Here is a 27,457-nt window from a genome sequence, read left to right as displayed (position 1 = left end):
CTTTTGACACTTTCTGAGTTATTTGGTTGGGAGAGCATATGGGGCAATCCTGTTATTATTAACACTCCATATTCAGAAGTTTTTTTTTTCCATTTGTTGACTTTGTGGTTGACAGGATTGTGGCCCTCACAGCAGGTGAAGCACTTGTTTTTTTATGAAGTGCGGCATTTCCTTCCTCCTTTGAAGAATGTCTGTAATGTAAGGGATCTGAACCCCTTGATTTACAGGCTTGTCGTATATGCCATCTGAATCTGCAATAGCATTGCAGTTCATGACTTAGAATGAGCCGGTTTTTGATTGCCATACTCTCTGGATTTAAGATATTTGAGCTTCACCTTGTGTACAGGGAATTGTATCTGGTGTTTCCCAAGGATCACGAGTTGTGTCCTTTAGGTTGGATCCATGCTTTCATTTAGTGGTGGTTCCCATATTGCTCAGTCAGTATATTTATCTCAAATTTTTTTTAACCTCTCTGTGTCTGCTGACCATCATCTCCCCGCATCCTGTGTAACACATTCATTCCACTTGGGAGTGAGAGCTGTCTTCATTGTTCAAACAGACATCTGGTTCTTCCCCCAGCAGCAGAAGCTTATAACACCCTTCATCACCTTCTTATTGATAGCACTGCCATTTTTTGCGAGAGGAACACTTGAGCTTTCTCGCATTACTGTCTCCTAACCTGTGTTGGTTAGGTTGCCGCAGCATGGCCCTCTGGCTCAGACTTAATGGACTGTACTACCCTGACCTCTAACTTGGTGTCACTCAAGATGTAAGCCAAGCCACCATCATTTCCTCACCAGCATTCCTGCCATTCATCCTCCCACCCTTCTACCCCAGCTTCCATGCTTTCTGTTCTAACATAGGGTGTCTGGGTTGCAGTTAGAGCTGCCATTTTCCTATTTTTTGTCAGTCAACTAAAATATCCAATATCAGAAATTATAATTTACTGTCAAGTACTCTATGCCGTGTGGCATGTGTTATTACTGCAAGTGTTCCTTGAACCAGTCATCTTAGCTGGTTAATAAATATAAAATAAAATAACCCAGCTATACTTTTCTCCCTCTTCTCTTCCAGCATATCTAATTTACTTTGTATCATCTGATGTAACCGTACTATGGTTGTTGCTTAGCTTATTTATTTGTATCTTTATTTTTTCCCCTCAGGTCCTCCCTGAAAATGAATACTTCCCAGTTAGGGCTGTCCTAGTAAACAATACTTAAATAAATCCCTTCTTTCTTTGCATAATTGGAAACCATGGGAGAAAATGCCTTTCACAACTTGGATTCCTACTGTCAGCTCAGGTGTTACCTGAAGGAGACACGCAAGTTTAGGACAATTGACCAGTTACTTATATCCTTCCCTCCAAGTCAGGAATGGCTAACAGTTGCCAAGCAAATAGTATTTGTGGAAATTATCCAGTTGATGGCAAAAGTAATTTAGCTGTCTATTGTCTACATGCAGAATGCTGTAGTAAAAGCAAATTGAGCTTTAAGAATGGCTGTCTTCTTTGTGTTTAATAAATGTTTGTGTTGTAGAAGCTTTATTTTCCCTCTCCATCCATTTGATTGACCCCCTCTGCCCCCCCTCCTCACACCAGTTCACAGTTAATCTTTTCATTCCTCCTCCTGTGGATTGTGGGCCTGCAGGATAAGCACTTGAAGCTCCCCCCACTTTCCCTGATGATACTAGGCTGAGACAGGGTTTCCTATGATAGCATGCTAGTTTCCTCATTGTTGATTGAGATTGAGCCCTTCCCTTTCTCCAGGGTAAGAGCACTAGGGTAATCAGGCTTTGGAACAGATGCACCAACTCTGGCACTTGAGAGGTGAGAGTCAAGGTGTAGGAAGCAGGTCAGTTAAGTCAGGTGATTTCTCTCCCTTTAGCAGCCCCCTTGAGCAATGTAGTAGCTGCTTAAGACTAAGAAATGTATACACATCTCCACACATTGTTCACTGGCTTGCAAGATGCAGCTGCACTGCTTATGCAGGTTGTGCCTGTCTGGTCAAAACTCCATAGTGTAGCACCTATTGCTTCCTCTCGATTTCACCAGTGTGGTGGACCACAGCTGCCTACCTCCCTTGGGATAAATGAGTCACCTCTGACCACTCACACCTATTCACCTGGCCTGCTCCCTACAATGTCTGTGCCACTATTTGAACACTGTTTGGATGTTCTTCATGGATGCATCTGCAGTCATAACAACTGGGTTGTCCTGTCGTCAGGCAGCCCTTCGGTCGGCCGGATTCCAAAGTCCGGTCCGCTTCGCTGATGTCGCACTTCACCCGACGTCATCTCTGCTGGTCTTCGGGTATAAAGGCATCAGCTGACGCCATTTTCCTCAGTCTTTCTTGCCGCGTGGCGCCCGAAGCAGAAGCTGTTCGCAAGTGCCGGTCGGTCAGATCCAGAGATTACTACTTCCGAATACTACTTCGAAGACTTCTAAAAGCTAAGTACCCGCTGGGGACTCTTTCTTGCCTCAGCCGATGTCAGAAAAAGTCAATAACTGTTTAACTTGTGGGAAACAAATACCTCATAAAGATTTCCACTCTTACTGTTTGCCTTGTTTAGGCCCAGACCACGACGTAGCAGCCTGTTCAGCCTGTGCCTCATTCAACCGACAAACGCTTAGGCGCCGGTCGGAGTTTGCTGAACAGTTTTTCGCTCAGATTTTGCGACATTATGCCGCCGGATCATCCGACTACCCAGATTGTTAAAAACGCAAGAAAAGACCGACACTCATGTCCGCGGTTTCGGCCGAAACCATGGTTAAGCAAACCGCGAGTGTCTCGGTTTCGGCCGAAACCGAGAAAACTGATCAAAGCACAGCTGAATCTATGACTACTACTGAGGTTCCTGCTACCTTACTTGAAACGGCCTCAGAAATCTTACCTCCAGTGGTTACTAGTGACTTATCAGACACCATCCCTTTGGATGTCTCTACCCCAGCACGTGGTGCTGCTAGGCCTCCTGCAGCCATGTCTATTAAGGCCTTTGCCAGGGCTAAAGCAGCCAAATCTACCAAATCAGTGCCTGTTAAGCCCCCCTCTACTAGGCCCACTTCTAGTTCACAAATGCTTACTCTGGCAGAGGATTTAATATCCTTAATTAGGGGATCTCAATCTCACCCAGACAGGGCCTCTCAGCCGCCAGAAAAGAGACGTAGAGCAGAACCCCTGAGCCTGTGTCCTCTGATGATTCCGCTGGAGGACTCTGATATTACAGACCAGCCAGAGGCTCATTTCTCCAATTATGAAGACTCAGATGCTGAAGAATCCATTCCAGCTGCTTCTCCACCAGCAGAATTCTCCTTTGGGGAAACCTTACATGCCATGCGAGAACAATTCCAATGGCAGGAACAGGATTTCTCAGATTCCAGAAAAAGACTTAGGACTTTTCTGCACCTACCACAACACAGGCCTTTAGCTATACCTCCTGTCCTCTCTGTTGTGGACGATGCATTTAATGATGTCTGCACTGCACCAGATTCCTTACCTCCAGCCCCTGTCAAACCAGACAGACTTTACAGGGTTCCAGACACTCATCACCACTTATACAAGGCCCCACTTGCAGACCCCAAAACCATATCCCAGGGGCCTAAGGCAGCAGCCTCGACCACAGCAAAAAACCCTATCCCTTCTCAAAGGGAAGCCAGGTCTTTAGACAGATGGGGCAAAAAGGTTTACACCTCTGCTACTCTCTCAGCTAGAGCTTTAAATTGTCAGTTTCACATGATACAATACCAAGAGTTTATGCTTGATCAGTTAACTAAAAAGCTATCCTCTGATGACTCTCTAGATAAGAAATATATATTAGAAATGGTAAATAACATACAACAGGTTAGTAACCATTCCTTAAAATGTGGCTATGATGCACTGGAGGCTTCATTTAGATCAGCCATGACTGGCACAGTGATAAGAAGACATGCATGGTTGAAGGAACAGGTCTTACCGGATCATGTTAAAGCTAAGTTATTAGATGCACCTATGGATAAGGCCAGTTTGTTTGGTACACCTGCCCAGCAGGTAATGAAGAAAATGGAAGAAAAGGCAAAATCTGTACAAAGAGTTAAAGATTTCTTGCAGGTTCAACCCCCAAGGTTTAGCAGGAACTGGCCTGCCAAAAATTGGTCCTTTCCTGACTCCACAAGATCCCAAAGGGGCAGGAATAGACGTCCCAGAGGCAGAAATCAATCCAGAGGGGTGCCTACAGAGGACTACAGTGGCAAGGTAATAACAGAGGCACAGACACAGCCACTGCCACTACAACAGCACAGTGACTTGATTCTAACTCCGCCTACCAGGGAACAAATTGCAGCACCATTAGGCGGAAAATTAACCTTATTTTCAAAAAACTGGCACTATATCACAAAAGACAAGTGGATTCTGCAAACCATAGACCAAGGATACCGGTTCCACTTCCACACTTTACCAGTCAAAAGAGGAATGCCAAACCTGCCTCCAAATCAAAAAACAGAAGCTCTACAGCAGATAATGCAACTAACAAAGATGAGAGCTGTGGAAAAAGTGCCAATAACAGAACAGGGCAAAGGAGGCATACCTGCACGTCCCCATACGACCAATTTGCAGAAGATACCTCAGATTTCTTGCAGGATCAGAGCACTATCAATTCTCAGCATTGCCCTTTGGCTTATCTACTGCGCCCAGAGTATTCACAAAATGCCTGGCATCAGTAATAGCTCACTGCAGACTACAGGGAAGCCAAATTTATCCATACCTGGACGACTGTCTGCTACAGGGGGACAACAAAAGCAAGCTGACAACAGATTTACAAAGGGTCATTTACTTGCTACAAGCACTGGGATACACAGTCAATTTACAAAAGTCAAGGCTGATACCATCCCAAACAAGGACATTCTTGGGCTGAATTGGACACAGTAAAACAAATGGCATTCCTAACTGCAGAAAAACAAAAAGAACTCCCTCTTTACTTCTTGGCACTAACAAAACAGAACAAGCTAACAGCAAGAAAAGTTCTACAGGCCTTGGGCTTCATGGCATCCTGCATAATCTTGGTTCCACATGCCAGACTACATATGAGAAAACTACAGTGGTACCTAAAGAATTTATGGTCCCAACACAGGCACAGCCTAGAAGCAGAAATTCCTCTAATCCCATGCCTAAAACAGGAGTTCCTATGGTGGGCTCAAGCATGACAGTCAAATCCAGGCCTACCTTTCCACAACTATCAAGCAAGCCAAACCATCACAACAGACGCCTCAGACCTAGGATGGGGGGCTCACATGCTGGACAAATGCATAAGGATTGTGGACACAGGACCAGCTCCATTTGCACATCAACCTAAAAGAAATGCTGGCAGTAAAGCTGGCAATCCAAAAATTCAGACCATTCCTCAAAGCAGGACATTTGATGATAAGGACAGACAACACCACAGTCATGTGGTACATCAACAAACAGGGAGGCACTCATTCATACCCCCTATGCAGAATGACTTTGGACCTTTGGAACCTGGCGCTCAGCTACAACATCCAGTTACAGGCAATGTTCGTACCAGGAAAGGAGAATACTCTAGCAGACATGTTAAGCAGAACCACCTCGGATGCTCACGAATGGATGCTACACCCGGACATCTTCAAGGCCATCTCAAAGAAATGGGGAATGCCACAGATAGATCTATTCGCTTCCCCTCTCAATCACCAGCTCAAAAAATTCTGCACAAGGACGTTCCACCCACTTGCATGGAAAGTGGACTCGCTCTCCTTCAGCTGGAAAGGTCTGACAGCATATGCATTCCCACCCCTTCCCTTGATACACAAGGTATTACTAAAAATCAAGGAGGAACGCCCAAGGATAACCCTGATAGCTCCAAACTGGCCAAGACAACACTGGTACCCATTGCTGAGGAGCATGTCTCGGGACAAAATATGGCCAATACCCCTGATGCCTTTGATGTTAACCCAGAACAACTACAGCATCATGCATCCAAACCTAAAAACTTTGCAACTGACTGCATGGAATATCACATAGCAGCAACTAATCCAGAGCTTTCCCAAAGGGTTAAAGACATTATCCTTGAAGACCGCAGACTTTCAACAAGAAGGGAACTATGCAGGAAAATGGAAAAGGTTTGTCATTTGGAGTGCTGAAAGAGGAAAAGATGTGTCCAAAATAGACATTGCTAATATTCTGGAGTATTTGGCAGAGCTTCTACATACAGGCCTGTCCTATTCTTCCATCAAGATACATGCATCAGCTATTTCAACAGAATACAGCTTTGGTCCACCTGTCTTCTCACATCCTTTACTCAGGCAGTTCCTCAGAGGGATCAAGAATGTAAAACCTCCTAGGAAACCACCATTGCCAGCTTGGGATTTGAACTTTGTGCTGGAAAAGTTGACACTCGCACCTTTTGAACCAGCAGCAACAGCAGACCTGCAGCATCTATCGTGGAAAACTGCTTTCCTACTGGCAATAACCTCAGCAAGAAGGGTTTCTGAACTTCAGGCCCTAATGACAGTACAACCCTTCCTAATCTTCCACCAAGATAGAGTGTCCATGAGGACTAATCCTACATTTATGCCTAAGGTGGTATCCAGAGTGTCTTTAAACCAGGCAATCCACCTACCTACCTTCTTCCCAAACCCACAAAACAGAGGGGAAAGAATGCTGCATACCTTGGATGTACATAGACAGCTACGCTACTACCTGGACAGAACAAAAAGTAACAGAAAAACTGACCAGCTGTTTGTAGCCTACGCAACAGGAAGGGAAGGAAAAGCGATTTCCAAACAGACAATCGCCAAATGGATAGGAAATTGCATACGATTCTGTTACTCTTTTCATGGAAAACCAATTCCACAGAACATAAGGCCTCATTCGACAAGGGCAACAGCCACTACCACAGCCTTCTTACGAGGAGTGGCAACCAAGGACATTATTGAGGCGGCTACTTGAACCTCCGTGCATACATTTGCCAAGCATTATAATTTACCTCTGTATTCCAGATCCCGAGCAGGGTTTGCCACTGCTGTACTGCAAGGGATCCTATCCACACCATAATCTATTCTTCCTCCACCCCTAGTTGGCTATGGTATTCTACCCAGTTAGCAGGACTGCAGATGCATCCATGAAGGACATAGTACAGTTTTGTACCTACCATAAATGTAGATGTCCGAACTGGATAGCATCTGCAGTCAGGATTACCCTCCTTCCCTCTGTGGTACCCTAGGTATTTACCCCCTAATAGCTAGCTGGTGGGGAGTCTCTTATGGTGTATTTGTTTGTATATATGTACATACATGCTTATTTTTTGTGTTTGCCTTCTATCTTTTTGGAAACATTGGCATTTTTCCCAAAATTTAGCCTTCCAAGAGGGCAACTGGCATCTGGGGCAAGAAACACTGAGGAAAATGGCGTCGGCTGGTGCCTTTATACCCGAAGACCAGCAGAGATGACGTCGGGTGAAGTGCGACATCAGCCGCAGCCGGGCCCGGACTTTGGAATCCGGCCGACCGAAGGGCTGCCTGACGACAGGACAACCCAGTTGTTATGACTGCAGATGCTATCCAGTTCGGACATCTACATTTATGGTAGGTACAAAACTGTACTTTTTGGCTGTGCCAGAGTAAGGGCATTACTCCTGTGTTGAAATGTATGCTGTAGTCACTTAGTCTTCAGTGTACACCGTCACCAAGCAGTGTTCTGTCAACCATGACCCAAGAATTGAGCATACTTTGGAAAGCCAATACTACAAGACTGCTCTCTTTTGTATTGCCCTCTGGTTCCTTACTGCTTGGAATCCAATCCATCTTTGGGCCCACCAAGGATGGTCCTTGAAGTTTAATGTATGATGTGACACTGGAAGATCAGGTGTACTCTCTCTCCACCCTTTCTGTATAGACTTAGCCAGCCAGTCAGCCTCTGCTGTTGCGAGTTCTCTGTAGGCTGTGCAAATATATACTTGTATATTGGTAATGAACAATGTTGGTTGAAATCTTTTATTTACTGGTAGATAATTCCTAGTACTGAACTGATAGCTGTGAGCATGTTTGTACATATATCCAATCAAAGCTCCACAGTCTTCTCAGAGCATCTGATATCTCAATAATGTTTCCCAAATGTCACACAACTCTGCTTTTCTTGCAAGTGTTGTCTGTTTTGACTGGGCATAGTGAAGGGGGCCATTTAAGTGTGCATGGTCTGTAACCAGCTTACATTTTTGCCATTTGCCAGAAGGGGCATGCCTCCCTAAGTGTGGAGGCTCAAAATATGTGATAAATGTATGAGAATTTAGAGAAAGATGTCCCTAGTTGTATACACAGATGTACTCCTGATTCATTGAGATACCTTTTGGTGAATGCCATTTTGTTAAATGTACAGTGGATATAAAAAGTGTACACACCCCTGTTAAAATGCCAGATTTTTGTGATATACAAAATGATTGCTTTTCTCATGCTTTTCCTGTGTACTACCCTGTCTCCCTCTAAATTTCTCTTTTAAACTTGATTCTTTGAACTTATTTACTCACTGACCTTTCTACTCTTAGCTGCTCTACCCAACCCATCTACCTACCAATCCTATTTTCCAAATGCTGTCTTATCCTGTAGATGTCCTTAGTATCCTTTATATCCACATCTTTTCTCTATTTACTTACTTATTTTTTGGAAAATAGTCAAGTCCTTTTTATACTATGTACCAATCTTGTTTTTATTAATGTTTTGTTATACATTTTTTGTACTGTTGTTTCTAATTTACTTGTAATATTAAATGTCTTGTAAGCTCGGAGCTTTTCTCCTTGGGCCTCCACTGAAAATGGACATGTATCCAGTTGGACTAGCCCGGTTAACATATGTAAAATAAAAATAAAAAATGAGACCACAATAAATAATTTCTAAACTTTTCCTACCTTTAATGCGACCTATAACCTGTGCATTTCAATTGAAAAACAAATCTGTTGGGGGGGGGGGGGGTATAAAAAATAAAAAATATGTGCTATAAGCTGGTTGCACAGGTGTGCTCACCCTTAAACTAATACTTTGTTGAAGCACCTTTTGATTTAATTACAGCATTAAGTCTTCTTGGGTACACACCTGCCATCAATTAAAGAGACTCTGATTAGCCCCAAATAAAGTTCAGCTGTCCTAATAAGATTTTCCTGAAATTTACTGGTTCGCAGAGTTACAAAGCATCAAAGGGACATTGTTGAAAGGTATCAGTTAGGATAAAGGTACAAAAAATTTCCACAGCATTGGATATACTATGGAACACAGTTAAAACAGTCATCAAAAAGTGGAGAAAATATAGGACAACAGTGACATTGCAAGAACTGCATGTCCCTCCAAAACTGATGAAAAGACAAGATGAAAACTGGACAGGGAGGCTGCCAAGAGACCTACAGCAACAGTGAAGAAGCTGGAGGAATTTCTGGCAAGTACTGGTTGTGTACTACATGTGACAACAATCTCCCATATTCTCCATATGTGTGGACTGTGGGGTAGGGTTGCAAGATGGAAGCCTTTTCTTACATGGAAAAACATCCAGGCGTGGCTAAAATTTGCAAAACAGTACATCAAGTCTCCAAAAAGCATGTTGGAAAAGGTGTTATGGTCTGATGACACCAAGGTTTGAACTTTTTGGCCACAATTACAAAAGGTATGTGTGGCGCAAAAACAACACTTCGCATCACCAAAAGAACATCATCCCCACGATAAAGCATGGTGGTGGCAGTATCATGCTTTGGGGTTGCTTTTCTTTATCTGGAACTGGGGCTTTAGTCAAGGTGGAGGGAATTATGAACATTTCCAAATACCAGTCACTTTTGGCCCAAAACCTTCAGGTTAGAAAGATGAAGTGGAATTTCACCTTTCAGCATGACAGTGGCCCCAAGCATACATCCAAATCAACAAAAGGATAGCTTCACCCGAAGAAAATTCAAGTTTTGGAATGGCCCAGCCACAGCTCAGACCTAAATCCATTAGAAAATCTGTGTGGTGACTTGAAGAGGGCTGTGTGCAATAGATACCCTCGCAATCTGACAGATTTGGAGTGCTTTTGCAAGGAAGAGTGGGCAAATATTGCCAAGTCAAGTTATGCCATGCTGATAGACTCCTACCCAAGAAGACTGAATGCTGTAATTAAATCAAAAGGTGCTACAACAAAGGTATTAGTTTAAGGATGCGCACACTTGTGCAACCAGCTCATCATACATTTTTTATTTTTTATATTTTTTTCCCTAACATATTTGTTTCTCAATTGAATTTTACAAGTTATAGGTCACATTAAAGTAGAGGAAACGTTTTGAAATGATTTATTGTGGTCTCATTTTTTTATATCACAAAAACCTGGCATTTTAACAGGGGTGTGTAAACTTTTTATATCCACTGTAACTGTATGCACTATTATGTTACAAGACAAAAGTACCAATTTTCTGAGCCTATAGATGCTTCCCCTGTTATAACAAGACTTCATCTTTGTTTCTAAGAGTTGGGATAGCACTACTTGCCACTAATTTTGAAGATTTGAAGAAAACTTGATTTAATGGTGATAGGCTTAGTTTACTTGCCTTCAATGCACCTGGCCTTGAAATATGTTAGTACTGTGTCTGTGTTCAGCCATTAAACAGAAAAAGCATCAAATGGCATATCTCGTCGAACTTGCTGTTCATTGAGTCATTTGAGTAAGATCCCATTATGGTAGGATGAGGAAATTTGCCCTTTCCCCCACTTTAGTACAATCTCTGAGTTGGTATGTATAATTAGTGAGGGGTATGAGGAGTTTTGCTGAATGGCATTTTTGATGTAATGCCATTTGGTGATTTTTCCATTCAATGGCTGAATATAGACCTGTTAGTACCATTTACTCACTGCAGAAGGCGTTCTTGAATTAATGAGTATTGAAATAACTCACCATATTTGTGTAACCTTAAAACTAACTGGATTTGAGGTGTTCTGTGGAAAAAAATGCAGATGGAATGTGGTAAGTTTTGAAAGAGAAATTGAGTGCAAAAGATCGATGAAATGTTTTACGCCAGGATCTAGACGTACAACATCAGGCAGATATATTTCCATAAGAACAAGATATCGGATTAGGGTGAGGGACAAAAAATTTAAGAAATGGAAGAGAGGTCTAACTACAACTTTGAAAACTGAAATAAATAAGATTGACAGACAGATTAAGCATAGTGTGAGACAAGATTAAGAAAAATTTGAAGATTTATATAAAGATATTGAGCATAATAGGAAACCTTTTTATAGATAAGATGTGAAAGGAGTAAAGACGCACAAATTGATGAACTGTCTGCAGATTCCAAAATTTATTCTCGTACACAACAGCTTATAGATGCATTTAAAAAAATCGTATGCAAGACCGTTTGGCTCCACAAAAGGGATGGTAAGTTCTCCTATTGACATCCAAGTAACCCCAGATATTAGAATCAAATTAGATTATATTGAAAAACAACTGTGCAAACTGGATCCAAACATAGCACAGGAAGGAGACGGAATTAGTAACAATGACCTGAGAACACTTCAGCACGAACTTACAGTACCGTTATGTCTGTTATTCACTCGGTCATATAAGTATGGGGAGATTCCTCAAGGTTGGAGGCATGCACTTATTAAAACTGTTTTAAGGGAAAGGGGAGTAGAACAAACCCAGAGTCATATAGACCCTTAGGTCTACTTTCATGTTGTGGAAAAATAATGGAGAAGGTAATATCGTATGAGTTATTGTCAGAACTGGATAGGTTGGGACTTGAAACCATATATCAGCATGCATATGTTGAAAGAAGATCTATTACCACCTGTAACATGATGTTCTATAACAATTTAATAACAACTATGAATGAAAAATTGTGATGTAATTTATATAGATTTAACTTCAGGATTTGACAGGGACATACACATAACACTGATCAATAAATTAGTACAAGTAGGTATTGATGTACTCTTTATTAGATGGATAGCTGCATGGCTTACAAATAGGACATGACAAATATCATACAGTAACTGGACAGGCAAAATCCTTGGTTACAGTCAGGGTGTCCCACAGGGCTCTGTCCTAACTCCTTACTTGTTTAGATTGTATCTTTCAGACCTAACTTTTTCATCTGAGGTGTTCTACAGTCTTTATGCAGGTGACCTGAAATTGTGTAAACTGATTACGTGTTACAGATAAGGCATGTCTGCAAAATAACTTTACTAAATTGACCATTTGTGCACAGGAGAATGTTGTTTGTCTTTTCGGCTTTTCCCGGTTAGGGGTCGCCACAGCAGAACTCCAGTCCGCTAATAATTGGCAGTAGATTTTTATGGTGCCTAATTGCCAGGCCGACGCCCAACTTTCAGCAAAGGCACGCCAATTCACACGTGTCTTTCGAATGCCACTTGACCACGGGGAGGACATGCAGACTCCACGCAGAAGGCACTCCCGCCAAGAATCCAACGGGCAAACCTCTTGCTGTGAGGCAACAACGCTACCGCTGCACCACCGCGTCTACTTATATATGCTGATAAATGCATCAAAAACTAAGCATATGAGATTTGGTAGGCATAAATTGAAAGGTGAATATTTAATACAGCACAGAGTGATTGAAACTGTAGACTCATTTAAGGACCTGGGTATATAGCTAGATTCAGTTGTGAGTTTTTGTAATCATATCAACTAATTGGTTAATGATAGTTGTAGAACTGTAGGGTGTATAAAAAGATTTCTAAAGTCTAGGAAATCAAAAATAATAAAGTCATTGTTTGTTAGTTACATTAGACCCAAACTTGAGTATGGAATAATAATAATATGGAAACCCTATAAGATAACAAGCATGAGTAAACTAGAAAGATACATGGATGGAAAATTTATTATGAAAGACTAAAATATCTGAACTTTTGTACAGTGTCTCTTACAGATATCCAAGACAGTATCTTGTTCAGGTACATAGGGGATTTAGTGACAACTACCTTTGGGAATGTTTGGGGTTAACAAAAAGTACTAGTGAATCATCAGACAACCTATGTAGGAGATTCTATAGGAATGAGAAGTGTACTAACTGGTTCTCTGACAGAGTAGCTGATGCATGGAACAATCTAGCAAATTACTTTAAAGCAAGGTACTAGTTTAGATATTTTTAAGAACAGCCTGGGTACTTGTTATGGGAACAAGTGTGTTGCTATATTGGCAAGCTAGAAGGGCATTAATGCCCATGCTTGAAATATTTGTATTTATGTAAGGTATGGCATTTTCTATTACATTTACCCACTTCATAGTTTTGTGATCACCTTTACTGCCATTTTACTGATACTAAAATGGATACGGTTTTACTCTGCCTTTTAATGCTTGTGTATGTATATATATATATATATATATATATATATATATGTGTATATATATATATATTTTTTTTTTTTTAAGGCAAAGTTAAAACAAATAACTTCATGTGTGTCGTGGCTTAGTGGACAAACTAACATTTTCAGCTTATATTTATTTAGCCCTTAAAAATAATTTCTCCATTCTGTTTTATTTATGATTGTGCTGGGAAAATGAGTTGCTGACTGTGATTACTCTTTTTTTTTTTTTTTCCAGACCCAGTTATGAATCGGAAGCTCAGGAGCTACGAATGTATGAGAAAGTGAACTCTCAAAAGAGACCTCGAGAGATTGAAGAGGAACTGGATTACAGGGAGAGTTATGAATGGCCTCATGATCAGAGCTTAGGACATGAAAACAAAAAGCCAAAGACTACTTCTGAAAGCAATAAATTTTGCAAGTCAGGCAAGTATGGTGGTCCAAAGGAAGAATTCAGTTCACAAATTGAGGATGAAGAAGAAGAGGAGGAAATGGATGAGGAGGTGGATTATGATGGTGGTTGGCAAACACCTCCGTCACCTTCCCCACCCCCTCCCCCAAGTTCTCATAAGTCCCATAAGGACCATTGTAGTAACAATGCCAAGTATGACAGAGTTAGAGAAAAGCATGTTAGCAGTTCTTTTGCCAAAGAAGAATATGATAATGGCTCACAGCAAAAACTAGAAAAGGTACGTGAAAAGGGTTACAGCAAAACTGATGCTTTTCAAGTGAAGGAACACAAGTCTTTGTCCAAAGATAAGCATCAGCATCGTGACAAGAGCAAGCATTTCAGTTCAGAGAGTCAGGAAAAAATATCTAAGTCCTCAAATAGGGAACGACACCAGCAATATGATAATAAAGTAGAAGAAAAAATCAAACATTCCACTTTTGATTTCCATGACAAAATGACCAAGCCCTTTTCAAAAGGCCTACCTGATCATAAAGAAGAGGAGTTGATATCCTTGGGAGTCTCAGGGAAGGAAAAAAACAGGAACACAGAGAGCACACAAAATGTTTCTAAGAGGGATAAATCTCAGGAGTGTGTTTCCTCAGTGAAGAACAAGTCAAGGCCATTCCAGGACGAAATATATGAGCGTAGTGGAGGTTCAAGTAAAGAGAAATCAAGGCCTCGTGAGGAATCATCTTTAGAACTACATGGGAGCTACAATAAGGACAAGTCACGGATTCATCTTGAAGAAGCCTCAGAATTGAGTAGGAGCCACAGTAAAGACAAATCACGACTTTGTTTCGAGGAAGTCTCAGAAAAGAGCACAAGTTTTATTAAGGACAGGTCACAGCACCATAGGGGAGATCTTTCTGAACAGGTTGGGAGTTGTAACAAGGACAAGTCACGGTCTCATGTAGGGAATACTTTGGATCAGAGTGGACATTACAGTAAGGACAAGTCTCAGCCTCGTCTTGTTGAATCCTTGGAACAGATTAGAAGTTATAATAAGGAGAAGTTACGGCCTCATCTTGAAGAAGCTTCAGTGCCAAGTAGGAATTTTGGTAAGGATAAGACACGACCTTATTTAGAGGAGAGCTCAGATCGAAGTGAGACTTATGGCAAGGAGAAGTCATGGTCTCATCTGGAGGAGTCTTCAGAGCAAAGTGGGGGCTATGGTAAAGGCAAGTCACAACTTCGGCTGGAAGAATCCTCAGAGCAGGTTGCCAGGAAGCACAAACAGAAGGAATCAGAAAAAAATAAACTTGATTCTAGTGACACAGTCAAAATTCACAGTGAGAAGCTGAAAATTGACAAAGAGAGGCAGAAAACTCAAGAAAAGTCAAAACAGAAAACAAAAGACTCAAATGAGCCAAGTTCAAAATCCAAGTCTTCTCAGTCAACTGAAGAGAAGAAATCTTTGAAGATTGCCACTGTGCCTAAGATAGAATCAGAAGATGTATTTGAAAAGCCTACTATGTCTTTTGAATCATATCTGAGTTATGACCAGCCTCAGAAAAAGAAAAAAAAAGTCAGTAAGCCAGTAGGTTCTAGTGCTGACAGGAGCAAGGAAACAAGTAAACAGAATGACAAACAGAATGACAAACAGAATGACAAACAGAATGACAAACAGAATGACAAACAGAATGACAAACAAAATGACAAACAGAATAACTCTACTTCAGAGTCTAAGACTTCATCACAGAAGGATCATGCAGTCAGTTCAAAAAGGGAGGAAAAAAAGAGAGACAAAAAGGAATCCTCACCTAAAAAATCAAAGAAGGTTAGTTTCCAATTTGATAAACATGGCAGTAATGCTAAGATTGCCTGGTAAAATATTTTTAAATGTTATGTTGTTTTCTATATAATAATTTGTATTTATTTTTTGCACTTCTTCCATAGTATATCTAATATAATGTATTCTTTAGTGTTCAGTATTACTCACTGACTTATCAGTTAACATTTTTCGTGTAAGTAAGGTTGTTTTGTTATCCTTAATATTGATGGTGATACAGAACAAAAGAACACTTTGGGCAAACTGAAGTTATCAGTACATTTCAGAAAAATTCAATTCAGACAAAATCTTAATGGATATGCCCTTCATGAGTGCTTCTGTATAGACGTTAATGGGGCAACTTTACCAGCTTGTCTGTTTACCACTGCTTTATGTTTACTATATTGTATAATGTACAGATCTGCATGCATGTTTCTTAATTTATTTAGCTTGAGAAGTTTTGAATGCTTGTCTGCACAGTAATAATTAGTAAGTTATGGCAGCATGTGTGTGTGTGGGGGAATTTATTTCTGGTTAGTATGATTTGTTCCCAGGGAGATGTTTTTTAATCAACATGTTATGGTCATCATTCTCACTGCTGTGGTAGACTTTGGCTATTTGGATTGTATCCTGCCTAGGCTACAACAACCAGCCAGCTTCACAAAGCTCTGAATTCCTCCCACACATACACTCTGTCTGCTGATTGGATAGCCCCTTGAATGTCAACAAGGAGCTGAACCACCTAAGGTCTTTAGGGCTGATGTCCCTCTAAAGAAGCAGCAGAAAACTAAACACATTTCCCCTGCTCCTGAAAATCCCCAGCATGAATGGCAGGATTTTACATAGGGATGCTCTCATAGCCTTGAAGCCTCCCCAGGGAGTTTCTGTTCCTGCATCCCCCCCACCCCTGGCCATCAACTCCACTTGAGGTCTAGGGAGCAGGACTCTTCTGATGAGGACTTGGACTCTGGGGGAAGTGTCCTTGGTGTACTCATTTCAGATTCCTTTTCCATTGGACTATGATTCTGAGGAGGAAGATTCCATTAGCCTAGATTCCTCCCTTGAAAGAACTCTCATTTGGGGATACTATTTCTTGTAGGATGGAATTCTTTAAATGGCACTGTTCTCAGGTTTCTGACATTCAGAAGCGGTATTATGAACTCCTCCAGATAGAGTCCTGTAAGCCCTCTGCTTTTTCTCCGGTCCTAGCTTCCTTATTAGACACTTTTTTCAGCAGCTTCTCATTCTCCTGATTCCCAAACTCTAGCCCCTAAAAGCCTGATAGGTTTCATAAGGTGCCTGATGACTGTAAGTTTCTCAAGATCATCTTTTTCTCGGTTGCAGGCTCCAGACCATTCCTATGCTGGCTTCTCTGTCACCTCTCAAGGCTGTTGCTCTAATTGGCTTTTTTTCAGTCCATTCCACCTCAGGTTTCAGTTACAGCCAGAGAATTTCTAAGGGCTCTGGGATTCATGGCTTCCACCACTCCTATGCTGCCTCTAGCCAGACTCCATATGTGGAAGCTACAGTGGATTTTAAAGTCAGTATGGATCAAACAATGCCATCTCTTCTTCCATGAGTCAAGCTAGATCTTCAGTTGTGAAATCATCAGCTCGCTCTCAACCCAGGGCTTCCTTTTTCATCTCCCTCCCAGTCCCCTCTCAGAAAATTTTTTCGGATGCTTCAGATGCAGGATGAGTTGCTTTTTCTCAGCCCTCTGAAATTTCAGGGTCTTTGTCCCGTTCATCAAAGTGCAGATCATATCAACATCAAGGAGATGAGAGTTCTCCTCCTTTTCTTCAGGCCTTTCATTCTTTTTTTTTCAGGGCCTTTCAAAATCTTTACAGACAATACTACAGTGATGTAGCACATCAGCAAGAAAAGGGGGGAATGTCGTCCTACCTTCTGTGCAGACTAGTTCTTCAAATTTGGTTTCTGGCTGTCCAGTATCAGGTTACTCTTCAGGCTATTTATATTTCTTCAGAACAAAACATTCTCTGAGCAGATCCATAACACTGGCTCATTAGTGTATGCTTCACAACAGAGCCCCAAGTCCTCTGGCATGGAAGAAGGATGCCTTGTCATTTTCTTGGAAAGGGATGTTTCTGTATACCTTCCCTCCCCTTCCTCTCATATTGAGGGTCCTGCTCAAGGTGTAACAGGACTCCCCCAGAATATTGCTGGTGACTCCCTTTTGGGCCAGACAGCATTAGTTCCCTCTACTTCTGCACCTAGTTAAGGTCAGTCTCCACAAGTTACCTCACAGGGTGGACCTGCTCGCACAAGACAAGGGGGTCTCTCATTCATCCTCACTTGTCCACTCTTCAGCTGACACTATGGGTGATAGAGTTTTGATTCCTTTTAGGCACCTTTTTTCTGAGGGCATGCTTCAGGTTCTGCAGGAAGCCAGGAAATCCTGTGTGTCCAAATGGAAGAGATGTTCTGTCTGGTGCTTTGATCATGACCAGAATACATGTTCTGTAGAGATTCCTCTGGTTTTATCATCTTTGTGTGAATTTCTCCATACTGGGTTGTCGTATTATTCAGTTAAAGCTCACCTTTCAGCTATTTTTGCCCATCTTTTTTTATCTCCTCCTCCTGTGGCCTCTAGGTTTGAGGCCAAACAGCTTCTTAAATGCATCCTTGATATTAGACCCCTCCATGAAACCTATTCCTTCTTCCTGTGACCTTAACTTTATTCTTGAAAAATTGACTCTAGCTCCTTTTGAGTCTCCATCGGTTTGCTTTGTAGCATTGTACATGGAAGATTGTTCGTCCTTTGGGCCTTACTTCTGCTAAGAGAGTGTCTGTGTTTCAGGCCGTTATGGTTGTTCCTCCTTTTCCGCAGTCGGCTATTGAAAACGTTCTTCACATGTTGGATTTGCATAGCCAGCTCAGATATTATTTAGATAAGACTAAAGCCATTTTCAAGTCTGAGCAGCTTTTTATTTCTTTTCATCCTAGATCTGTAGGTTGAGCTGTTTCTAAGATAACCATTTCTTCATGGATCTCTAAGGTAATTTCCCTTTGTTACTTTTTTCATGGGAAAAGTCTTTCTGCCTGTGTAAAGGCACATTCTACCAGGGTTGTGGATTCCTCTGGTACTATTTTCAAAGGACTAGATACCAATTCCATCCTTGAGGCTGCTAATTGGACTTTTGTTCATACCTTCATTAAACATTACAAATTGGATGTTTCCAGCGCAAGAGTTGGCCATGCCAGAGCTGTCCTGCATGGGTTCTTGAGGGCTCTGCTGGGCTTTCCTCATCCCATCTTTCCTCTTTAACTTTTGTACTCTCCCTTTAGTAAAGAATACTGCAGTAGTGGTATGGAAGGACACAGTACAGTTGTGTAAAATCTTGCCGTGACAGTAGATGTTTTTCTCTTCACTGTTTGCTCCCTCCCTCCTCCCCCTTTTTTCTTCTTTTTTCCTTCTGGGTGCACCTTGTTCCTCCTCTCCTTGGATTGCTGTTCCTCCTGTGGCTATTTACTTCTGAGGTAAGTACGTCTGTTCATCACCTTTATGCCTTGCACTGTGAGAGGAGAGCATGTGTGGTGATGTACGATGTCCTTAATATCCTAAGGCTTTGGTATACTGGCCGTATATTGGGCTACCCTAGGCAGAGGGTCCTTTTAGTAAAGAATACTGGAACAGTGAAGAAAAGGACATGTACTGTTATGGTAAGATTTAACACAACTGTCATTTTCCTGTCAGGGTTTGGTGTTTTAGAACAGGACTTATTTTTGAGTACTGGGGAAAATTTTGTAGTAAAAATGTACTAATTTTGAGAATTTTTTTATGTGTAAGTTGTAAAGGTCGGGAAGTGTTTTTATAGCAGAAACCTTTTTTATGTTGAACTCTTGTGTACACTTAGTGATAACTTTCATTGTTTTAATTTTTTTTTTTTTTTTGTGCTGTTAGTGCACTTCTGAAAAGAGACTGAGTTTCAACACGGTGTTTTAGGTGTTGCTTGTGCTTTTTGAAAGGGGAATGTCTTAAGTGGAACTGTGTGTGCTGCTTATGAACAGTTGTCTGACAGCTTACCTTTTAACAGACTTTCCAACAAAGCTTACCAGCAATCAGGCTTTTTCCTCAGCTACAACATGGGTACTTCCTATGGTCCTCCTGACTCTTCTCATAACGTTCCCAAAAAGAAAAAGCAACACAATAAAGAGCTCTTGCCATCAACTCATGCTTAAAGTGCTTTAGCCATTAGTGAGCAACTCTGTAGTGGCTGACCAGTCTTCATCAGACCCTTCACTTATTGCTCCGATTTCCTCTTGTGCAACTGCTTCAGATGCCATGGAATTGAGGGGTCAGCCAAGTCCTCCGTGGCTGTTCCCGGAGTCTAATCTAAGCATTTGAGAACCATCTTCTTGGATTTGGTAGAAAGTCAGGAAAATTGGTCTTGGTGGTCGCTGGGGAAAGGAACCTCTAGCCAGGGCTGTAGTGCCACACTCTTGACTGTCTTCTTCTAGGGAGGTCCCTACAAAGAAAAAGAGAAATTATTAGGCATTGCTTATCTAAGGACATAGTGCCTTTTCATAAAAATGATTTCCTTAGCTTATTCTGGAGTTTATTGCAGGCTGTTAATCCTTGAACTCAAAAATTTTACCAGAGTGTAATCTGTGTTAAGAATTTTTTAAGGAAAGTTTGTCAAAGGATTTTGACATCGAGAGGTATGGCTTCTGTTGGACAGTCTCAACCCACATATTCTGTTTTTTGAGGAAAGTTTGTCCATTGTAGCTCCTTTGGAAGAGTTTTCTTTTCCTGTAACTCTTTACAGGATGAATGGTCTATTTTTGTTGGAACCACTGGATGTTTCTCCTGAACTGAGGAAATAATATGATGTGTTGAAAGTTGGTATGCCACATGCTACTCCTATTCTTCGTATTTCGCCAACCTTGGAGGATGTGTTAAATGCTGCCTGTTATGGACCGAATGCCAGGCTACTAGGACTTTGGCTCTAAAGGTTGAACTCACCTCCCATAATGCAACACTACACCTATTCTCCTTCAATCTCGTTTGCTGCACTAGACAGCAGACCTGATCTCTAAATTTTCATTGTAGCCTAGGTCATTTTTCTCTTCTCTGCCTTTGTGTTCAAAATAAGTAAAATTTATTGGAAGCGAGTTTTAATTATGGCTAGAGTTTGGCATCTTGTAGAGCCTCATGCTTGCATTTAAGCTATTGGGGTCTTCTATCACTTTCTTTTATTCTGGAAAGCTGTTGTGTTTTTGCTGAAGTAGTTTTCTTTTCCCCCTCTCTCTCTCTCTTTCTTTCTCTCTTGTGTAGGCATGCCTGAGAAGACTTCTGGATTCAAAAAATGTATGAATTGCAGACAGAAGTTGCTTTCGTAGGGCTTTCGCAATAGGTGTGTTTACTACTTGGGGGCTACTCACTCAGATCAAGTGTGTGAGGACCATGCTTTTTTGGGGCAAGAGCCATAGAGCATGGGAACTCTGAGATGGTCCTTAAGGGGCTTCTTCCCTCTACTTCTTCAGTGTCTATCCACTCTACTTTTGTGTCTCCATCTGCTAAGAAACCAATTGAAAAAGCAAAAATGGATAAGGATAGGAAAGAAAAAGAAAAGCAGAAGAGGAAAAAATAGGAAAAGATCTTCAAATAGTGAAGTGTTGGGCAAGCCGGCGCAGAAGACTCCAAGTTGTTGGTTTCCTTGGCTCCATGTTCTGATCTAATATCAGAATTGCACTGGTCTTAATCTCTAGTTTCAACAGTTCTGCCGTAGGAATCTCACGGTCCCAATTCTCGGTGGCCCCAAGTCCCAGTGCAGCTCCTACATCGGATCTGTATCAGTAATGATCTCTGGTACCTGCTGTTACTCTCAACCCCTACCATCTGATCACCTGCCTTTAAGGCTCAGGATGTAGACAAGTCTCTGCACAAATTATCTAAACCATGACCTGCGGGCCTCCTGCAGGTCTGTTGGGACCTCAAAGTATTAGAGAAGTAGATTTGGACTAGATAACGTGGACCTTTTTTTGATGCTGTGGATAGACTAGGGGATCATTCCCTTCACCTCTGCTTCAATAGTGGAAAGACCTATTCACCCCACACAAATGCTGATTTATTCTTTCCAACCAATCTCTGATTCGGAGTTTGTGTATCGGACTCTTGCGCACAGGGTTCCCCCATATGCGCTGTGCTTTCTTCGACACCATTGACAGCACTGATGCATTTAACTCTGTCTCTTTTGAAGCCTATTGTGTCACAGAGCAGAGATGTTTAAACCATTAACCTAGGGTCACGGACGACTGAGACATTGGGAGTTATCTCTGCCCCTTGATGCCACAGCCGTGAACAGCTAGGCACAAGTCCTGGCCTTGAATCTTAGTGTGTTGGTAGCAGGCTCGCCTCTGGCATCCCTGCTGAGGAGCACAGAAAGCACTGCTGCAAATGAAGACACTTGGATTCTCTTCAGGAATCGTGAACTGAGGACAGCACTAACCTTGAAGCGAGTGAAGTTTTCCTGAAATCTCCCCATGAGGGTGACTCTTTCAGCAGTCTCTCAGAGTTGTTATGGCAGGGGGGAGTTGGGCACCAAAGCAGCTTTCCCTAAGGTCTCTTTCTTGAGGTTTTTGGTGCAAGACCATCTACAGCCTTGGTGGTACCGACTGTGGATGCTCTAGTGGACTTGGTATATTGGATGGCTTGGAAAGAACTGGACATAGGGGAGCCTATCCGTAAAAAGCCTGATAAGATTTTGGTCCTACGAAAGGACAGGGCACATTGGACCAAAAGAGTCTGTGGTAGATGGTATTGTGGTAAACGCAGCCACCAAGAAGTAACTTTCAGAGGAGAGCACATCTGTGCACCCCACCCCACTCCCACCCCCATCCCCAGACAGTCTTTAGGACAGATTTGTGAAGCTCACGTGCTTTAGAGAGCTTCGGTCTTCTTGTGCTGAAGTACATGGCTCACCTCAGTAGGCTACAGTGAGACTTATTGAATGAGGTCTCTAAATCTGTAGCATCACCTATGTCAGCTGAGACTTATAAGTCATTGAAAACCCAGTTGGTGACCATGCTGTCAATTTCAAATGTTTATATGTGCTTGTTGTCAAATGCAGTGAATGGTATGGCCAGGAGAGCAGACTGGCAGTATGGCAGTAATCTGGTATCTCAACAAATAGGATAGAAATCGATTGTACCCCTTGTGTTAGGTGGCCATGAGGGTGTGGCAGTGAGCAATATGTTCACAATGCTTTCTCTTAGAAGCATGTACCCTGGGCAGATCTAATATACTAGCAGATGGAGTGAGCCAGTGTACACTTTTGCTTATGAGTGGTTCCTCAAACAATCATTAGCTTTCTTGAGATTGTCCAAAGCTGCCTTAAAAATAATTTTTCTCCTAAGGCCTCCTTTGAGAACTCCTGTTCCCTTCTGGGATCTGACAGTTTTACTGCAGGCAGTAACTAGACATAATGCTGAAACTGTAGCCATAGTGGATTTAAAATTTGTACAGTGGAAGATTCTTTCCTGGTGGCTGTAACCTCAGCTAAACGAGTGTCATAACTGCAGACGTCTGTCATGCAAAACCACCTTTTCTGACCTTTCATAAAGACGGTCTCTCACTGGACTTTATCTGGCCTTTTTACTTAAGGTGCACTGAGTCTGACTTAAACCATTATATTCATTTGCTGGTATTTTTTCCAGAGTTTGCTAACACGTGGGAATACATTCTTCGCACTTTAGATCTACATCGGTTAATGTTCTGTTTCTTCTTTTCCAAAGCAAAACTAGGATCATGGGCGTCTAAAGATATCTTGTCCAGATAGCTTACTGTTTGCATTTCTCATGATGTCCTTCAAGGATGCATCTGCAGTCATAACGTATGGGTTGTCCTGCCTCAGGCTGCCCTTCGGTCGGCCGGATTCCAAAGTCTGGGTCTGGCCTCTGCTGATGTCGCACTTTCCCCGACGTCAGAGCTTCTGGGGTATAAAGGCATCAGCCGACGCCATTTTCCTCAGTCTTTCTTGCTGCGCGGTGCCCGAAGCAGAAGCTGTTCGCAAGTGCCGGTCGGTCAGATCCAGAGTATTCAGCTACCGAAAACTTCTGAAAAAGCTAAATATCCCGTTGGGGACACTTTCTTGCCTCAGCCAATGTCAGACAAAGTCAATAATTGTTTAACTTGTGGGAAACAAATACCTCATAAGGATTTCCATTCTTACTGCCTTCCTTGCTTAGGCCCAGACCACGACGTATCAGCTTGTTTAGCCTGTGCCTCCTTCAACCGACGGACTCTTAGACGTCGGTCGGAGTTTGCAGAAGAGTTTTTTGGATCCGCTTTTGCATATAAAATGCCGTCGGAGACTCCGACTACACATTTAGCCAAAAAACGCAAGGAAAAGGACCGACACTTGCGGCCCGCGGTTTCGGCTGAAACCACGGTTAGGCCTACCGCGAGTGTCTCGGTTTCGGCTGAAACAGAGTCCTCGGTTCTTACTTCTGCCGAAATCATACCTCCGACAACTGAGGCCAGAGAGGCCCCGGCTGAGTCGGCTTCAGAAATCCCTACCGAAGAAGCAAGCGCACAAGAATTGTCCGACACCATCCCATTGGACATTTCTACTAATGCACGTGGGGCAGCTAGGCCCCCTGCTTCTATGTCTATTAAGGCCTTCTCCAGGGCTAAAGCAGCTAAAATTTCAAAAGCTTTACCTGCAAAATCTACTTCTCAGGGACCTTCCTCAAGTTCACAGATTCTCAGCCTTGCTGAGGACCTTATTTCTTTGATTAGGGGTTCCCAACCTCACCCAGACAGGGCCTCCCACCCTCCTCCTGACAAAAGGCCTAGGACTGAACCCCCTGAACCTCTCTCCTCTGATTACTCCTCGGATGGATCAGATTTATCAGACCATCAGGAAGGGGCATATTCGCCTTATGAGGATTCAGATGCAGAAGACTCTATTCCTTCTGCCTCCCCTCCAGAAGAATTTTCCTTTGGGGAGACTTTGCACTCAATGAGGGAACACTTTCAATGGCAGGGTCAGGATTTCTCTGATTCTAGAAAAAGACTAAGGACATTTTTACATTTGCCCCAGCATAGGCCTTTAGCCATACCACCTGTGCTTACTGTAGTTGATGATGCATATAATGATGTCAGTTTTGCCCCTGATTCTCTTCCACCGGCCCCTGCCAAACCTGACAGATATTACAGGGTCCCGGATTCTCACTTCCACTTGTATAAAGCCCATGCTGCAGACCCAGAAACTATTTCTCAGGGCCCGAAAGGTGTTGCAACCACCACCGCCCAAAAACCCCTTCCCTCTGAAAGAGAGTCAAGAGCATTAGAGAGATGGGGAAAAAGGTTTATACATCTGCTACTCTTTCTGCCAAGGCATTAAACTGTCAATTCCATATGATACAGTACCAGGAATATTTGTTAGATCAGCTGAATAAAAAGCTTTCTTCTCCTGAACCTTTAGACCGTAAGTCCCTTCAGGACTTGGTACACAACTCTCAGCAGGTCAGTAATCATTTCTTAAAATGTGGCTATGATGCACTGGAAGCTTCATTTAGATCAACTATGACTGGGGCAGTAATTCGAAGGCATGCCTGGCTAAAAGAGCAATCCTTGCCAGACCATGTCAAGGCTAAACTCCTAGATGCTCCAATGGAGAAACAAAGTTTATTTGGCTCCCCTGCACAGGAGATTCTAAAGAAAGTGGAAGAAAAAGCAAAATCTGTGCAAACAGTAAAGGATTTTCTGCAGGTTCAACCTCCGAGGTTCAGCAGAAACTGGCCTTCAAAGAATTGGTCCTTTCCAGACACCTCCAGAGCACAGAGGGGCAGGAATAGACGCCCAAGAGGCAGAGGTCAATCAAAGGGTGCCTACAGGGGTCGTCAGTGGCAGCCTGTCAACCAGAGGGAGTAGTACCACAACTGCAACTACAACCACTTCCACAGGACAGACACAATGACTTGACTCTGATTCCGCCTACCAGGGAACAACTGGAAGCACCCTTGGGCGGAAAGCTGGCTTTATTCTCAAAAAACTGGCATTGCATTACAAAAGACACATGGACATTGCAAACAATAGACAAAGGATACAGGTTTCACTTCCACACTTTACCAAGAAGGAGCGGAATGCCAAACCTACCACCAAACCAGAAGCCAGAGGCTTTAAGACAAATCAACAATTTGCTTCAGATGAAAGCGATAGAAAGGGTACCATCTATGGAACAAGGCCAAGGATTTTACTCCAGACTATTCCTTGTACCAAGAAAAGAAAACCAATGGAGGCCTATTCTCGACTTGTCCACACTAAACACATATCTCATTGTGCCAAAATTCAAAATGCTGACCCTACAGCAACTTCTTCCCATGTTGGGCAAGGAGTCTTGGCTGGTGACTCTAGATCTCAAGGAGGCATACCTGCACGTCCCTATACGACCAGATTGCAGAAGACACCTCAGATTTCTTGCAGGATCAGAGCATTATCAATTCTCAGCATTGCCCTTTGGCTTATCTACTGCACCCAGAGTATTCACGAAATGCCTGGCATCAGTAATTGCACATTGCAGGCTTCAGGGAATTCAAATCTACCCATACCTGGACGACTGCCTAATACAAGCGGACAACAAGACAAAACTAATAAAGGATTTGGCCTATGTCATACACCTGTTACAGGCCTTGGGATACACAGTCAACATCCAGAAGTCAAGACTAGTGCCATCCCAAAGGATAACATTTTGGGTGCGGATCTGGACACAATAACTCAGATGGCTTTTCTCACAGAAGAAAAACAAAAGCAACTCCCAGTCTACTTCATGGCTTTGACAAGACAATCTCAGCTTACTGCAAGGAAAGTCCTGCAGGCCCTGGGTTACATGGCATCCTGCATAATCTTGATCCCGCATGCCAGGCTACATATGAGGAAATTACAATGGTACCTAAGGAATGTATGGTCTCAACACAGGCACAGTCTAGAAACCATGATACCAATCATTCCATGCCTGAAAAAGGAATTCCTATGGTGGGCTCAGGCCTGCCAGTCCAACAGAGGGTTGCCTTTCAACAAACCACAACCAAGGCAGACCATCACCACGGACGCCTCAGACCTAGGATGGGGAGCACACATGGAGGACAAGTGTATCCAAGGCCTATGGTCTCAAGACCAGCTGAACTTGCACATAAACCTAAAGGAGATGCTGGCAGTGAAGTATGCAATCGAGGCATTCAAATCATTCCTCCAGCAAGGACATCTGCTGATAAGGACAGACAATACCACAGTCATGTGGTACATAAACAAACAGGGAGGCACGCATTCCTACCCTCTATGCCGGATGGCAATGGATCTGTGGAACCTAGGCCTGAATCTCAACATCCAGCGGCAGGCCAACTTCGTACCAGGAAAAGAGAATTCACTAGCAGACAGCTTAAGCAGAACTACCACGGATGCTCACGAATGGATGCTGCATCCAGACATCTTCAAACTCATAACAAGCAAATGGGGAATGCCAGAGATAGACCTGTTCGCCTCCCCACTCAACCACCAACTGAAGAAATTCTGCTCAAGGGTATACCACCCACAAGCCTGGAGGGTGGACTCTCTTTCTTTCAGCTGGAATGCCCTAACAGTGTATGCATTCCCACCTCTCCCATTGATGTACAAAGTTCTACTGAAGATCAGGGATGAACAACCAAAGGTGATACTAATAGCTCCAGACTGGTCAAGGCAGCACTGGTATCCGCTACTGAGAAGTATGTCTTGGGCGAACTCATGGCCTCTACCCCTATGGCCTCTTCTAACGCAGAACAACTTCAAGACCTTGCATCCAAACTTGAAAACACTGCAGCTAACTGCCTGGAAAATTGTTTAAAACAAAATCAAACTGTCTTATCTCAGAGAGTCAAGGACATTATCCTGGAGGCTCGCAGACCCTCCACAAGGAAGACA

General features: G+C 42.6%; 1 protein-coding gene across 2 annotated transcripts in view; it reads left to right on the top strand.

Annotated features, from left to right (window-relative positions):
* LOC122812587 (elongin-A-like) overlaps positions 1-27,457 on the top strand; it is a 1,667,864-nt gene that overhangs the window by 767,380 nt on the left and 873,027 nt on the right. Inside the window, exons 4-5 of one of the 2 annotated variants that reach the window (XM_044084820.1) lie at positions 13,554-15,346; positions 15,419-15,543. In XM_044084820.1, coding sequence (XP_043940755.1) covers positions 13,554-15,346; positions 15,419-15,543 — 1,918 coding nt within the window. Of the gene's footprint in view, positions 1-13,553; positions 15,347-15,399; positions 15,544-27,457 lie in introns of both variants that reach the window. The other variant, XM_044084819.1, reaches the window with a different exon arrangement.

The sequence above is a fragment of the Protopterus annectens genome, chromosome 1.part1 (assembly GCF_019279795.1).
Source record: "Protopterus annectens isolate FY-2018-M chromosome 1.part1, PAN1.0, whole genome shotgun sequence".
Taxonomy (NCBI): domain Eukaryota; kingdom Metazoa; phylum Chordata; order Ceratodontiformes; family Protopteridae; genus Protopterus; species Protopterus annectens.
Note: the sequence above shows the minus strand (reverse complement) of the source record. Positions and strands in the feature narration are given on the sequence as shown.